The sequence below is a fragment of the Macaca fascicularis genome, chromosome 20 (assembly GCF_037993035.2).
Source record: "Macaca fascicularis isolate 582-1 chromosome 20, T2T-MFA8v1.1".
Classification (NCBI taxonomy): Eukaryota; Metazoa; Chordata; class Mammalia; order Primates; family Cercopithecidae; genus Macaca; species Macaca fascicularis.
This window is the reverse complement of record NC_088394.1, coordinates 45,993,650-46,009,498: the sequence shown is the minus strand read 5'-3', so window position 1 is coordinate 46,009,498 and position 15,849 is coordinate 45,993,650. Positions and strand designations below refer to the sequence as shown.

General features: G+C 48.0%; 1 protein-coding gene and 1 pseudogene across 20 annotated transcripts in view; one reads left to right on the top strand and one right to left on the bottom strand.

The window, feature by feature from the left end:
• HEATR3 (HEAT repeat containing 3) overlaps window positions 1-5,990 on the bottom strand; it is a 47,184-nt gene extending 41,194 nt beyond the window's left edge. For 9 of the 20 annotated variants that reach the window (XR_012428935.1, XR_012428934.1, XR_012428933.1 and 6 more), the window contains exons 1-4: window positions 5,713-5,990; window positions 5,442-5,614; window positions 2,764-2,851; window positions 1,333-1,445 (exon numbers count right to left, since the gene is read on the bottom strand). Coding sequence is in view for 7 of the 20 variants with exons in the window: in XM_045381387.3 (XP_045237322.1) it covers window positions 1,333-1,445; window positions 2,764-2,851; window positions 5,442-5,614; window positions 5,713-5,850 (512 nt within the window). In the remaining 13 variants the exon portion in view is untranslated. Of the gene's footprint in view, window positions 1-1,332; window positions 1,446-2,341; window positions 2,387-2,763; window positions 2,852-4,997; window positions 5,615-5,712 lie in introns of those variants that run through there. The other 11 variants (XR_012428936.1, XM_074027207.1, XM_074027205.1 and 8 more) reach the window with 6 other exon arrangements.
• Window positions 5,991-8,557: 2,567 nt separating this feature from the next.
• On the top strand, window positions 8,558-14,979 carry LOC135968755 (actin, cytoplasmic 2-like; annotated as a pseudogene).
• Window positions 14,980-15,849: the final 870 nt, after the last annotated feature.

The window sequence follows — 15,849 nt, the reverse complement described above, 5'->3', positions numbered from 1 at the left end:
GTGTAAAGATAATTTGAAATATGAATTATGAAACAAGAATGTTAAAAGTAACTCAGTGATACATACAGGGCTCACAGGTATTCAGAAAAGAGAAATCACCTTGGAGATATATTCAGACTCTTTTCAAGGAAATTTTTAAAAAATTTCCAAATGCAACGATTTCTGACTCAAAGTTATCTGGTGCACAGAAAAACAGCACCCATCAGTTTTTGCTCAAATGCCATTTCCTCAGATCTGATCTCTCTAATATTTCTGGTGGAATGCATTCAGTAAAATGAAATCACAGGCAAGGTCAGATTGCTACATAGGCATTTCAGGATCCAACTTAATCTTGTATTCTAAGAAACATCTGTGCTTTCAGGTCAGCCACTGTAATTGCTGCTGACTGAAGATAAGAAACTGTGACAGAGTCTTGCTAGAAATGTGGGACATAAAATGGGGCAGAAAAAAGTAAATCCAGGTTGGGTTTCTAGCCATTTCCATTCCTAGTAGCAAGTCCATTCCACCCTCACCACTGCTACAATCACAGAATGGAGAGTGGCCTTCTTCCTCCAGGGGCCAAGGGAGCTCTTCTTAGGCATCCACTTCCCACTCAGACGGTAACCGCCAGGGGAGAGGAAGAAAAGCACCAGCCAAGGTCTGTGGTCCCCATCTTAGTCTAGAGCCAAACCAAAGCTGCACCTGCATCTGGGCCTGACCAGCTTAAAGACAAATTTTTCTCAGGGTGCGCAGGAAGTCATGGGAAAGGAGGAGCCACAGGTGCTAGTGGTCATGAGTCCTCCTATTTTTTGTCAGGTGCAATGACTGGAAAGGAAAGCCGTAAAACAAAAGATGCAGTGATGCAATGAGGAAAGGGATTGGGGAGGAAGGTCGATCTTAGGTCACCTGATCCTACCTCCTACCAAGTCTTTTTTTTTTTTTTTTTTTTTTGAGATGGAGTTTTGCTCTGTCACCCAGGCTGGAGTGCAGTGGCATGATCTTGGCTCACTGCAAGCTCTGCCTCCAGGGTTCAAGCGATTCTCCTGCCTCAGCCTTCCGAGTAGCTGGGATTACGGGCATGTGCCACCACACTCGGCTAATTTTTTTATAGTTTTGGTAGAGACGGGGTTTCACAGTGTTGGCCTCAAACTCCTGACCTCAAGTGATCCTCCCGCCTCGGCCTCCCAAAGTGCTGGGATTATAGGCATGAGCCACCACGTCCGGCTCCTACCAAGTCTTAACATCCCAGATTAACAGGCCTACTAAGGGGAACAGAGATTCCCACACAGTATAACAGAGAATAGCAGCCTGGGTACTGCTATAGCAGGAGGCTGTGTTTGGAAGGCATCTTACCATATATTCCACAGCACGTTCACAGCCTCATTGGCTATGTTCTCAACAGAATTTCTGTTCTGATCTTTTTTCTCCTGCAGGGACATCTCATTTGAATCCAGTCCAGCACTACACTGTAACCAAATATCATGATTAGCACCCTGGTTCCAAAGAAGAATTAAACAAATAGGGTAATGATGGTGATGAAACACAAAGGCTAGACATCAGAAATTACCGTGGTTAACAAGTCAATCGAATCCTTACAAGCAGTACAAAATCAATACAAAGTATTTTACCTAATAAATGTAATAAAAGACAGTAAGAAGGCAACGAAAGATGAAATAAGAGCTTCTACCTAGCGCCTTCCGTTTTTTTTTATTACATAGCACCTTCTAAGGTACTATTCTAAGCTTTTTACATGTATCAAATCATTTAATCCAAACAATAAACCTATGAGGTAGGATGACTATTATTATCGCCAATCTCCAGCTGCAAATGGGAAAGTGAGGTACAGGGAGGCTGCTGAAGGTGTTAGATTAGCATGTGGTGAAGCTGGGATTCAGGCCCCAGCATTTGGTTCCAAAGCTGGTGCTCTTAAGCCCCTCTAGTACAGACCAGGAGACACTCTAAAGCAAGGTTTCTCAATCCAGGTACTACTGAAATTCTCCACCAGAAAATTCTTTGTTGGGGAAGGAAGGGCTATCATGTTCATTTGGGGATGTTTAGCAGCATCCCTGGCCTCTACCCACTGGATGCCAGTAGCAACTTTTACCCCACAAGCTCTGTAACAACCAATGTCTCCAGACATTGCCAGTTGTGCCCTGTGAAGCAAGATCATACCCAGTTGAGAATCATTACTCTAAAACGACTGATGCCTCTCATCAAAACTGGATATCCTTTATGTAGCCTTAACTGAAAATTACCTATCAATACAGAATAGCGGACCAGAAGCACTCCAGAGAGAAAGCTCCTTAACCTCTTAACTATGTCATGCAATAAGACTAAAATGAGATCAAACATGAGAACTTACTGTAATCTTCACAAGTTCCTAATGTCTGTGCCTTGGCTTTGTCATCTGTAAAATGGGAATAATACCTGCCTCATAGGATACTGTGAGGATTAAATTATATAATATCCAAAACATGAAAATAATACCTGGCACATAAATAAGCAATGACTAAATACTAATTATTTTTATTGTAAGAAGTTTAACATCTAAAGGAGTGAGTCTGTACAGTTTTAGGCAGGTCTTTTCTAACTATCATAAAAATAAAGCTACAAAATAATAGAGATTAGTATCAATTAAGAGAGTAGATTGGTGTTTCCAGGAAAAGGAATGAAATTTCCACAGGATGTTTGCATAGAAGACAAAGTCACTAACACCAAAGTAATACCAAAACTCTAAGTTTGCATCCCAAAAGCTACCATCAAGATATTGTAAAAACTGCATACCTCTTTTAGCAGCACAACCAGAGGGGTCATGATATCCTTAGTCACCATGTCATCACAAACTTCAAAACCTCCACAAGCACTGAGATTTCTACACAAGAAATTTCAAACATGTTTTACTTCCACATCGCATGTCACAGAACACTTCTACCCTCTCACATTTCTATTTTTAGCCATATTTAAGGTTTCCCAGAGGAAATAGCTTATTGTTTCTGTCATATGCTGCAGAACCAATCCAGAGATTTCCACCTGTTCTGTTCTTTTTTTTTTTTTTTTTTTTTTTTGAGACGGAGTCTCGCTCTGTAGCCCAGGCTGGAGTGCAGTGGCCGGATCTCAGCTCACTGCAAGCTCCGCCTCCCGGGTTCACGCCATTCTCCGGCCTCAGCCTCCCGAGTAGCTGGGACTACAGGCGCTGCCACCTCGCCCGGCTATTTTTTGTATTTCTTAGTAGAGACGAGGTTTCACCGTGTTAGCCAGGATGGTCTCGATCTCCTGACCTCGTGATCCGCCCATCTCGGCCTCCCAAAGTGCTGGGATTACAGGCTTGAGCCACCGCGCCCGGCCCCACCTGTTCTGTTCTGATCTTTGTTCTACAAGATATAAACAGATGACGCTGTCATATAACAACTTAGTTCTGAGGTTTGAGACAGTATACAGGTACATGGCTACAAGAAGGGAAGTGGGGAGACTTTTCCCATGTGAATAAATCACATCATGTATGAAGGGACCTTTTCTTGGAATCAAGACTACAAGGGCAAGGCTAGGTGCTGTAGCTCACACCTGTAATCCCAGCACTTTGGGAGGCCTAGGTGGGAGGATTACTTGAGCTCAGGAGTTCAAGACCAGCCTGGGCAACACAGGGAGACCCTGCTTCTAAAACAAGAAAAAAAAAAAAAAAAAGAAAAAGTGAACTGCAAGGGCAGCAAGGTGGGGCTACTGAGAATGATACCCCCTAAAGCAGCCCTGGGTAAATTTAATTGGAAAGACATGACTTCCGAGTACACAGCACTGTGCTAGTACCTAAGGATATAGAGATAGTCAGAAGATGCCCTCACAATCCGCCAGGATCCCCTAGCCTGTGTATGCTGTGGGAGGAAGGGAAGGGCTTTCCACATGCTGTTTCCTCCCTAGAGGAAGAAGAGGGTCTATCTTCCCTCCATCAGCTGGTGAATGCCCATTCATCCCTCAGAGCTCACCTCCAGCACCACTCACTCAGAGTCTTCTTCCCTGAACCCTTTGTTTGTACCCTCCTGTAGCATCCTTTGTCACTATCATTCATTGTAATTATACACTTATGTAACTGTTTGGTTAATGCTTATCTCCCTCAATAACTTTAAGATTTCTTAAGGAGAGACATTGCCTTGCTCATTACCCCATGCCCACAGCCTAGCTCAGTGTCTAGCACACAGGCACTTTATACATATTTGCTATATCAGTGAATGAAATATAAATAACAAGTAGAGACAGAGCTACAAGAACTACAAATACTAACTTCTACTCTTGCCCCCTCTGCAGTCCATTCTCTGCACAGCCAGCAGAGTGGCCTTCTCAAAAGGTGAGTTACAGCATGTCTCTTCCCTGCTTAGATTAAGTCCTCAGCCCTACACCAATCGTACAGCTCATCTCTCTCTCCAGCCTCACCTCCTGTAATTACCCACCCCTGCTCTTTTCTGCCACCTACCTACCCGCTCTGCTCTTTAACCACATCAAGCCGCCTGCTGCTTCGCTTCTTTGCTGCTGCTGCTCCCTTTGTGGGAAATGCTCTTCCCCCTATTTTCCCATGTCTCCTGGCTCTCTCACCCTGCAGATCTCCGTTCACAAGCCATCTAAAGAGCACCTTTTTTTTTTTTTTTTTTTTTTTTTTTGACACAGGGTCTTGCTCTATCACCCAGGCTGGAGTGCAGTGGTGTGATCATGCCTCACTGCAGCCTCGAACTCCTGGGCTGAAGCGATACTCCCACCCCAGTCTCCTGAGTAGCTGGGATAAAGGGCACCCACCACCATGCCTGACTAATTGTTTAAAATTGTTCTAGAGACGGGGTCTTGCTATGTTGCCCAGACTGGCCTTGGACTCCTGGCCTCCAGTGATCCTCCTTCCTTGGCCTCCCAAAGCAATGGGATTACAGGCGTGAGCCACCGCGCCCGGCCCAAGAGCACCCAATTCAAACTTCCCACCCCCAACTCATCATCATCTCGTTTTCCCACAGCAATTCTCACTATGCAATATTATGTTTTACCTTTTTACTAGCTTCCTGTCTGTCTCCCCATCAACATGACTTGTGCCAAGACAGGGGATCTTGGCTGTCAACAGATCTCGCTCAACAGTCTTGGCTGCTCAAAATTCCCTGCATCTAGAACGAATCCTGACACATGAATTGAAGAGTTCATCCAAGCAAGGGACCCTAAGGAGGGCTTTTGGAGAGGGTAAAACGTGCGCAGGCGTGACGCTTGAGCAGGTGGACGCTGCAGGTGAAGCAGCCAGGTGGACAGATGAGATGCGTGTGGTTCGGGGATACTGGGGTTCTCTGGAGCCTGGAGACTGGCTTCAAATCTCTGCAAACGGGAGAACGGGCCAGGGCCTGGTGGCACACAGAAGGCGCTGGCTGACCGCTGCGACCGCCCGCAGCCCAGGCGCGGGGGAGGCTAGAAGTGGGCACCGCCCCGGACCCTTCCCGGCTCACCTCAGCGCGCCGGCTGCAGTCTCCCTGACGGCCAGGCTAGGGTCCAGCAGCAGCGGCCCGAGGCGGCGCACGGCGTCTCGGCGCGCCAGGCCCGGGAGTGCCGGCCGCTGCTGCACCAGCCGGGCCAGCCCCGCGCAGGCGCACTCGCGGACCTCGGCGCTCGGGTGCTGGAGCTGGGGAGGAGAGCGAGGAGGGTCAGAAGGAGAGCAGTGCGCACGCGCGCGGGGCAACCTCGTCTCGCTCTCCCGGCCCGGCGGAGCCCTCGCCTCACCTTTTCCAGCAGCTCCGCCGCTGGCCCGTCGTCCTCCTCGCCTCCGGTCCCATTCGCCGCCGCAGCCGCCTCGGCCTGACAGTCGCCCGTAGGGGAGAACTGAGGTCGCTTGAAGCGCTTCGTCCGGCTCTTACCCATGCCGACGTGCGCTGTGCTGACAGACCACCGAGAGAGGAGGGCAACAGCAGGCGGTGGAGGCTGCCGCGCCGGTGACAAGCAACGTCCGTGGCTGCTGCTCAGCTGGGCCTGCTGACTGCTGGAGAACACATGGGGAAACCGTGCGCAGGCGCGCGGCGCGTCGTCTGCTGGGTCGGGGTCGGGGGGGGGGGTGGGGCGCAGGCGTGGAAGAGGGCATGGGCGGGGCCAGCTTCTGCAAAGGGGCGGAGTCTTGTGGGTTTACCGGGAAAGTAGGAGGCTGGACTAGAATAGTAACGCCGACCCAGGCGGGAGGATCACTTGAGGCCAGAAGTTCGAGACCATCTTGGGCAACATAGGAAAACACTCCACCCCCCCGACCCTTCCCCCGCAAAAAATTAAAAATTAGCTGGGCACAGTGGCGTGTGTGCGTAGTCCCAGCTACTCAGGAGGTTAAAGCGGGAAGATCACTTGACCCCAGGAGTTTGAGGCTACAGTGAGCCGTGATCCTGCTACTGCACTCCATCCTGGGCGATAGAGCGAGACCCTGTCTCAATCAATCAACCAAGCAAGCAATCAGTAAGTAACACTGAGTACAAATAATCAAATGTGATTAAGGATATTGTAAGTTCTGTAAAGTTCATAAAGTTCTATAAAGTGCCTAACACCAAGCCTGACATATAGTAGGTACTCAAAAAGTATTAACCACGATTTTATTTTGTGTCCCCAGCACCTCCCATAGCTCCTGTCATAGACAGAGACCAGTTAATGTTTTGGAACAAATGTGTGTCTATATTTGATAAAACAGAATCGCTTAAGAACCTAATCTCCCTGCCTTAGTTTCCTCATCAGTGAAGTGGGGACATTGACAGTATATACCTCATGGAGTTGTTACGAAAACTAAATGTGTTCATATGTTTAAGGTGCTAAGAACAGAGACTGGCAGATAATAAGCACTATGGAAATGTTTGGAAACTTGTATTTAACAAAGATTCTTTTGCAAATATTTGTTGAGTACTAGGTACAGTGCTGGGCATTGGAATAAAACAATAATCAAGACAATTTGGTTCCTGTCCTCTCTCCCCGTCCTTATGGAGTTTACAGTCCAGGGAGAGATCTGTTGAATATATAATCATATTAATAACTTTGTGGTAAATTGTGGTAAATACTAAGCAGAGGGAAAAGTACAGGAGAATCTTAGGTGGTCTTTACAATTAGACATGTAACGAGTGAGTACTCAATATATGCATAGCTTTGGGTCAACTTTCTTTTTTTTTTCTTTTTGTTTTTGAAACAGAGTCTCTTTGGGAGGCCGAGACGGGCGGATCACGAGGTCAGGAGATCGAGACCATCCTGGCGAACATGGTGAAACCCCGTCTCTACTAAAAAATACAAAAAAACTATCCGGGCGAGGTGGCGGCGCCTGTAGTCCCAGCTACTCGGGAGGCTGAGGCAGGAGAATGGCGTGAACCCGGGAGGCGGAGCTTGCAGTGAGCTGAGATCCGGCCACTGCACTCCAGCCTGGGTGACAGAGCAAGACTCTGTCTCAAAAAAAAAAAAAAAAAAAAAAGACACAGTCTCACTCTGTTGTCCAGGCTGGAGTGCAATGGTGCCATCTGGGCTTATTGTAACCTCTGCCTCTGAGTTCAAGCAATCCTCCTGCCTTAGCCTCCTAAGTAGCTGAGATTACAGGCATGTGCCACCATGCCCAGCTATTTTTTTTTTTTTTTTTTCAGTAGAGACGGGGTTTTACCATGTTGGTCAGACTGGTCTCGAACTCTTGATCTCAAATGATCTGCCCGCCTCAGCCTCCCAAAGTGCTAGTATTACAGGTATGAGCCACCGCGCCCGGGCTCAGGTCAACATTCTACTGGAGAAAAGTTCCATTCCATGGCAACCCTACCGTCAAAGAGTTGACTGTCCAGTAAAGGAAATAACATTAATTACTATGGCAAATTTTAGAGAGTAACAGAAGTGTAGCTCGTGTTGCATTTGGGCCTATCAAAGATCAGTCTTGGGCTGGGCACTGTGGCTCACACCTGTTAAACCCACCACTTTGGGAGGCCAAGGTGAGTGGATCACCTGAGGTCAGGAGTTCAAGACCAGCCTGACCAATATGATGAAACCCCGTCTCTACTAAAAATACAAAAATTAGCCAGGCGTGGTGGCATGTGCCTGTAGTCTCAGCTACTTGGAGGCTGAGGCAGGAGAATCTCTTTTTTTTTTTTTTTTTTTTTTTTGAGACGGAGTCTCGCTCTGTCGCCCAGGCTGGAGTGCAGTGGCTGGATCTCAGCTCACTGCAAGCCCTGCCTCCCGGGTTTACGCTATTGTCCTGCCTCAGCCTCCGGAGTAGCTGGGACTACAGGCACCCGCCACCTCGCCCGGCTAGTTTTTTGTATTTTTTTAGTAGAGACAGGGTTTCACCATGTTAGCCAGGATGGTCTCTGTCTCCTGACCTCATGATCTGCCCGTCTCGGCCTCCCAAAGTGCTGGGATTACAGGCTTGAGCCACCGCGCCCGGCAGGAGAATCTCTTGAACCTGGGAGGCAAAGGTTGCAGTGAGCCGAGATCGCACCACTGCACTCCAGCTTGGGTGACAGAGCAAGACTCCGTCTCAAAAAAATAAATAAATAAAATAAATAAATAAAAATAAATAAAAAATCAACCTTGGAGCCACTAAATACATGTTGGTGGGTTTTTTATCGGGCCATCCATCTGCCTGCCACCTACCTAGTCCAGGCAACCGTCTTTATTTTTTGAGATGGAGTCTCTTTCTTATTGCTCAGGCTGGAGTGCAATGGCATGATCTTGGCTCACTGAAACCTCTGCCTCTTGGGTTCAAGTGGTTTTCCTGCCTCAGCCTCCTGAGTAGCTGGGATTACAGGTGCGTGCCACCACACCCAGCTAAATTTTGTATTTTTAGTAGAGATGGGGTTTCACCATGTTGGCCAGACCGGTTTCAAACTCCTAACCTCAGGTGATCCACCTGTCTCAGCCTCCCAAAGTGCTGGGATTACAGGCGTGATCCACCATGCCCAGCCTAGGCTACTTTCTTTTATCTTGAGCACGTGGCTTTCTGGTCTCTCCATTTCCACCCTGCCCGTCCCCCATCCATTGAGCAGCTAGCGTGATCTCAAAATATCCCTCCACCTTTCTCCTTATATTGTATTCACTTCCTCACTTAAAACTTTTCAGTGGCTGCTGGGCATGATGGCTCACCCCTGTAATCCCAGCGTTTTGGGAGGCCCAGGTGGGTGGATCACTGAGGTCATGAGTTCAAGACTGGCCTGGCCAAAGTGGTGAAACCCCGTCTCTACTAAAAATACAAAACTTAGCTGGGTGTGGTGGCGCCAGCCTGTAATCCCAGCTACTCAGGAGGCTGAGGCAGGAGAATCACTGCAACCTGGGAGGCGGAGGTTGCAGTGAGCCCACATCGCACCACTGGTCTCCAGCCTGGGTGACAAAGCAAGCCTCTGTCTCAAAAAAAAAAAAAAAAAACCAACAACTTTTCAGTGGCTTCCCTTTCTCTTTGGATAAAGATCAAAATCTTACCAGGGTTGCAGGATTGCAGGGTTTCACCCCAGCCCCCAGCGTCACCTCTTCATTTTGCTCTTTTAGCCAACATCTATGGGGCCTCAGGGCTTTGCACAAACCCCAGCCCCTACCCTATGAACTAGTGAACACAGTCTCCATAGGCAGGGACAGGGACTTCATAGTGAGAGACAGGTCTCCCTTGAGACCTGCATGTACCTCGTTTCTTTGCTTCAAAGCACATATCAAAATTACAGTTGTAATTTTCAGTTTCTTTTTTTTTTTTTCTTTTTTTTTTTTTTTTTTTGAGACGGAGTCTCGCTGTGTCTCCCAGGCTGGAGTGCAGTGGCGTGATCTCAGCTCACTGCAAGCTCCGCCTCCCGGGTTCACGCCATTCTCCCGCCTCAGCCTCCCAAGTAGCTGAGACTACAGGCGCCCGCCACCACGCCCGGCTAGTTTTTTGTATTTTTAGTAGAGACGGGGTTTCACCATGTTAGCCAGGATAGTCTTGATCTCCTGACCTCGTGATCCACCCGCCTCGGCCTCCCAAAGTGCTGGGATTACAGGCTTGAGCCACCGCGCCCGGCCAATTTTCAGTTTCTTTATGAACAGTTATACAATTGCCTTTCTCCCCAACTGAACACTACACACCTATAAAGACAAGACAGTGCCCATTTTCACACATCACGGTATCCCCAACACTAGCCTAGAGCCTGGCACAAGATAGTCATGCAATTTCTTGAATGAATGGAGAGACCACATAGGAAAGAGTAGGGCATGCAATTTAGATGGAATAAGATGATAAGAATTTAGATAAGATAGAAACAGATTCCTCCTGTTTCTCTCACTGTGGCGATAAACAACAAAAAAGTGGTTCAAAACCCAGGCTAGGCGCGGTGGCTCATGCCTGTAATCCCAGCACTTTGGGAGGCTGAGGCGGGCAGATCACCTGAGGTCAGGAGTTCCAGACCAGCCTGGCCAACATGGTGAAACCCCGTCTCTACAAAAAATACAAACATTAGCCAAGCGTGGTGGTACATGCCTGTAGTCCCAGCTACTTGGGAGGCTGAGGCAGGAGAACCACTTGAACCTTGGAGGTGGAGGTTGCAGTGAGCTGAGATCGTGCCACTGCACTCCAGCCTGGGCGACAGAACGAGACTCTGTCTCAAAAACAAAACAAAACAAAACAAAAACCTTAACTAGATGAGCACAGAGGAATTTTAGGGCAGTGAAAATACTCTATATGATATAACGGTGGATACATGTCATTGTACATTTTTCCAGACGTCTAGAATGTATAACACCCAGAGCAAACCCTAATGTAAACTACAGATTTGGGGTGATAATGACGTGTCAATGTAGGTTCATGGTTGTAACAAATGCATCACGGTGTAAGATGTTATCATGGGGGAGGCTGTGCATATGTTAGGGCTGGGAGTATGTGGGAAATCTCTGTACTTCCCTCTCAATTTTGCCATGAACCTGAAACTATTCTAAAAAATAAAGTCTTTGGCCAGGTTCAGTGGCTGTAACCTGTAATCCCAGCACTTTGGGAGGCCGTGGCTGCTGGATCGCTTGAGCCCAGGATTTCAAGACCAGCATGGGCAACATAATGCGACCCCATCTCTACAAAAAATTAAAAAATTAGCTGAGTGTGGTGGTGTGTGCCTGTAGTCCCAGCTACTTGGGAGGCTGAGGTGGGAGGATCACTTGAGTGTGAGAGGTGAAGGCTTCAGTGAACCGAGATCACACCACTGCACTCTAGCCTAGGTGATAGAGTGAGACCCTGTCTCAAAAAATAAAAATAAAGTCTTTAAAAAACATAAATAAATATAAATACCATAGCTAGAGCAGAACTTTGTGGTCTGTTATTGTTAGTTACTCTTTCCAGTGATAAATTACCATTGCTGCTAAAATGAATAATTAGCTTTATTTAATAAGCTTAAGAGCTCTTCTGGGAGCCGCCCTCAGTCGATTGTCAGTCTTGGAAGGAGCCCAGTGATCTTTAACCAGTCTAATCTTCCTTCACCAGTCATTTTTTAAAATGCAGCGAAGTAATGATTAGCTAATCATCCCTTTTTCCTGCAAATTATCTTTTCAAGAGGGAGTTTTTGAATTAGACTGCTTAGAAGCCTCTTCCCTTGAGACAAGTTGGAAATAAGCTTGTCATCAATTATTGGTCTGACAAAGTAAAAAAAAAAAAAAAAAGGAATTAGGCTGGGTGCAGTGGCTCACCTGTATTCCCAGAACTTTGGGAGGCCAAGGTGGGAGAATCACCTGACCGCAGGAGTTTGAGACCAGCCTGGACAACATCAAGAGACCATATCTCTACAAAAAGTTTAGAAATTAGCCAAGCACAGTGGTGTTTGCCTGTAGTCCCAGCTATTTAGGAGACTAAGGTGGGAAGATCACTTGAGCCCAGGAGTTCGAGACTGCAGTGAACTATGATTGCACCACTACACTCCAGCCTGGGCCATAAAGTGATACCCTGTCTGGAAAAAAAAAAAAAAGAGCTGCTCTACCAGACTCCTGTTTCTCCCCCTTCGAATTTTTATAATGTAATCTTCCTACAACACACTCAGATCAATATTTTCTAGAACATTTAGACAGTCCCATTGTCCTATACAGTCAGGTTCAGCCCTTTACATAACATACAAGATGTGGCCACAGCCCTCTGCCATGTGCCTCCAACACCACATTTCCAGCCCTGGGAGCCTCCTTAGTCTTCCCAGAAACTCCGTGGGACTTTGCTTTCCTTAGGCCTGGAGGACTGTAGAGCTGGGCAAGCTTCCATAGCTCACGCTGGTGTTAATCATCGCCATTCTCCTAGTACACAATCTCTGATCCACTTAAGTTCCTGTGAGCTTTAGGGACTCATTGTGGGAAGAATGAGAAATACAAACCCAAAAGATGGCCAACCCCTGGGGCCTGGCCTATTGTCCTCCATTTCCTGCTGCCCCAGCAGATGCTGCACCCTGGGCCAGCCATGCGCTTTATGTGCCCTATACCTCTCTCAGAAGTTTTCATGAAGCCAGGTGTGGTGGTGCACGCCTGTAGTCCCAGCTACTCATCAGGCTGAGGCAGGAGGATCGCTTGAGCCCAGAAGTTGGAGGCTGTAGCAAGCTACAGTCATACCACTGCACTCCAGCCTGGGTGACAGAGCGAGACCCTGTCCCTAAAAAAAAAAAAAAAAAGTAATTGTCCATGAGTTGTCATCAAAGGTGACATGTGAGGCCAGGCACGGTGACTCACGCCTGTAGTCCCAGCACTTTGGGAAGCCAAGGTGGGCAGATTGCTTGAGGCCAGTAGTTCAAGACCAGCCTGGACGTTGTGGCAAATCCTGTCTCTACAAAGAATACAAAAAATTATCCAGGCATTGTGGCACAAGCCTGTGGTCCCAGCTACTCCAGAGGCTGAAGTGGGAGGATCACTTGAGTCCAGGAGTTTAAGGCTGCAGAGAGCTGTGATTGCACCGCTGCGCTCCAGCCTGGGTGATGGAGTGAGACCCTGTTTCAAAAACAAAAAAATATATATATACACATGAGCTGCCCACACTAGCCTCTGAATTAGCAGTGCCTGGCACTTCGCTGAATTAATGTCCCTGGAATGTCTACTCCCTCTTTACGGTTACTGTCCTCTTCTCAGCTGACCCTACATAGAGTGACTCAGTAGTCACCAACAAGGAATGTCACTGCTGGCAAAGTCATCTGCAAGGTGATTAGACACTGGGTCTATAGTTGCAGTTCTGCCACTAACGGGCTGTATGTACAAGGGAAGTTTTTTTTATTTACATAGACTTGGTAAGGGTTTTTGAAATATTAGAGGGCTGGGAACCATTTTGATGATTTCAGGAAAGGAAGGAAAAATCGCCTGTTGGGTGCCTCCTGAGCGGGTGTCAGAACCTGGGATAGGCACTGTTGCTGGTCGTCCCCCACTTGGTCCTCAGAACTTGCTGAGATAGGTGTGACAATTGCATAACTGCTGACAGCCAACCCAAGGAAGTCACTGCAAAGGGACCTGCTACCCACTTAATTTCACACCATTCATTCATTTATTCATTCACTTAGTAGATATTGGTTATTGAGTGCTTGCCAGGTATCAGTCCCTGCAGCAGGTGCTAGCGATAATGAGAGAACTAAGTCCCAGTCCATGACGTCGTGGCGTTTACAGTCTATCTAGCCTTGCGGCTTTATGCTGCCTTTAACAAAGGTCCTGTAGAAGAAATTATTGCTCACTGGCCACCACTAACCCGCACACCGCGTCCTCCTGCTGCTCAGCCACCCGCTTCTCCACGATGGCGATGGAAGAAGAGATCATCATGCTTATCATTGACAATGGGTCTGGCAGGTGCAAAGCTGGCTTTGCTAGGGATGATGCCCCCCGAACCATGTTCCCCTCCATTGTCGGGTGCCCCAGGCACCAGATCATGATGGTGGACATGGATGGGCCAGAAGGACTCCTATGTGGGTGACGAGGCCCAGAGCAAGTGCAGCATCCTGACCCTGAAGTATCCCATCGAGCAGGGCATAGTCACCAACCGGGATGACATGGAGAAGATCTGGCCCCACACCTTCTACAACGAGCTGCGTGTGGCCCCAAGGACCACTCAGTGCTGCTGACTAAGGCCCCCCGAACCCCAAGACCAGCAGAGAGAAGACGACTTGGATCATGCTTGAGACCTTCAACACCCTGGCCATGTGTGTGGCCATCCACGCTGTGCTGTCCCTCTAGTCCTCTGGGCACACCAGTGGCATTGTCACGGACTCTGAAGATGGGGTCGCCCACATGATGCCCATCTCCCCTAACCAACTACCTCATGAAGATCCTCACCAAGTGTGGCTACAGCTTCACCCCCATGGCCGAGTGGGAGATAGTGCGTGACATCAAGGAGAAGCTGTGCTACGTTACCCTGGACTTCAAGCAGGAGCTGGCCACCACCGTGTTCTCCTCGTTCCTGGAGAAGAGCTATGAGCCACCTGACGGCCAGGTCGTCACCATCTGCAACGAGTGGGTCTGGTGTCCAGAGGCAGTGTTCCAGCTTTCTTTCCTGGACATGGAAGCCGCGGCATCCATGAGACCACCTTCAGTTCCATCATAAAGTGTGACGTGGACATCCACAAATACCTGTAGGCCGAGATGGTGCTGTCCTGCGGCACCACCATGTACCTGTACATTGCAGGCAGGATGCAGGAGATCACCAGCCTGGCGCCCAGCACCATGAAGATCACATCATCGAGTACCCTGAGCGCAAGTACACGGTGTGGATCGGTGGCTCCATCCTGGCCTCCCTGTCTGCCTTCCAGCAGATGTGGATTAGCAAGCAGGAGTATGAGGAGTCGGGCCCCTCCATCATCCAGCGCAAATGCTTCTAAATGGACTGCGAGCAGATGCCTAGCATTTGCTGCATGGGTTAATTCAGAAGAATAAATTTGCTCCTGGCAAATGCATACACCCCATGCTAGCCTCATGAAACTGGAATAAGCCTTCGAAAAGAAATCTGTCCTTGAAGTTTGTATCCAATATCAGCACTGGATTGTAGAACTTGTTGCTGATTTTTACCTTGTATGCAAGTTAACTGTTCCCTTGCTATCTGTTAAGTACCCTGTACATATCTTGGATCTCAGCCCTTAGTATATGTGGCTTGGTCACTTTGTGGCTGAGGTAAGAACGTGCTTGTGGAAGACAAGTCCATGGCTCGGTGGGTCTGCGTGGCCAGCAGTCTCCCACCAGTGCAGGGTGTTAATGTGTTAGGGTTGAGTGTTCTGGGGTTTCTCTAGAGGCTGGCAAGGGCTCCTGAACCACTTGTGTCTGTCCTGCTGGTCTGTCAGGATTGGAAAGTCTAAGCCATAGGACCCAGTTTCCTTTCTTAGCTGATGTTTTCCTCCCAGAACACCATGGCTGTTACTTGCCTTGAGTTAGAAATGGTTTGCATTAGGCCGGGCGCGGTGGCTCAAGCCTGTAATCCCAGTACTTTGGGAGGCTGAGGCGGGTGGATCACGAAGTCAGGAGATCGAGACCATCCTGGCTAACATGGTGAAACCCCGTCTCTACTAAAAATACAAAAAACTAGCCGGGCGTGGTGGCGGGCGCCTGTAGTCCCAGCTACTCGGAGGCTGAGGCAGGAGAATGGCGTAAACCCGGGAGGCGGAGCTTGCAGTGAGCCGAGATCGCGCCACTGCACTCCAGCCTGGGTGACACAGCGAGACTCCATCTCAAAAAAAAAAAAAAAAAAAAAAAGAAATGGTTTGCATTTATACCTGTAAATGTATTCATCCTTTTAATTTACATAAGGTTTGTGTGTGTGTGTGTGTATACAATTCTCAGTTCTTCAAGAGATGACAAAAAATTTTGGTTTCTTACAGTTATGTGAGAGCATTAGGCCCCAACAACACGTGAGTGTGTAAGGAAAAATAAAAGTGCTGGTGAAAAAAAAAAGAAAAATTATCCAAAACTTGGAAATAAAGAAAAAGG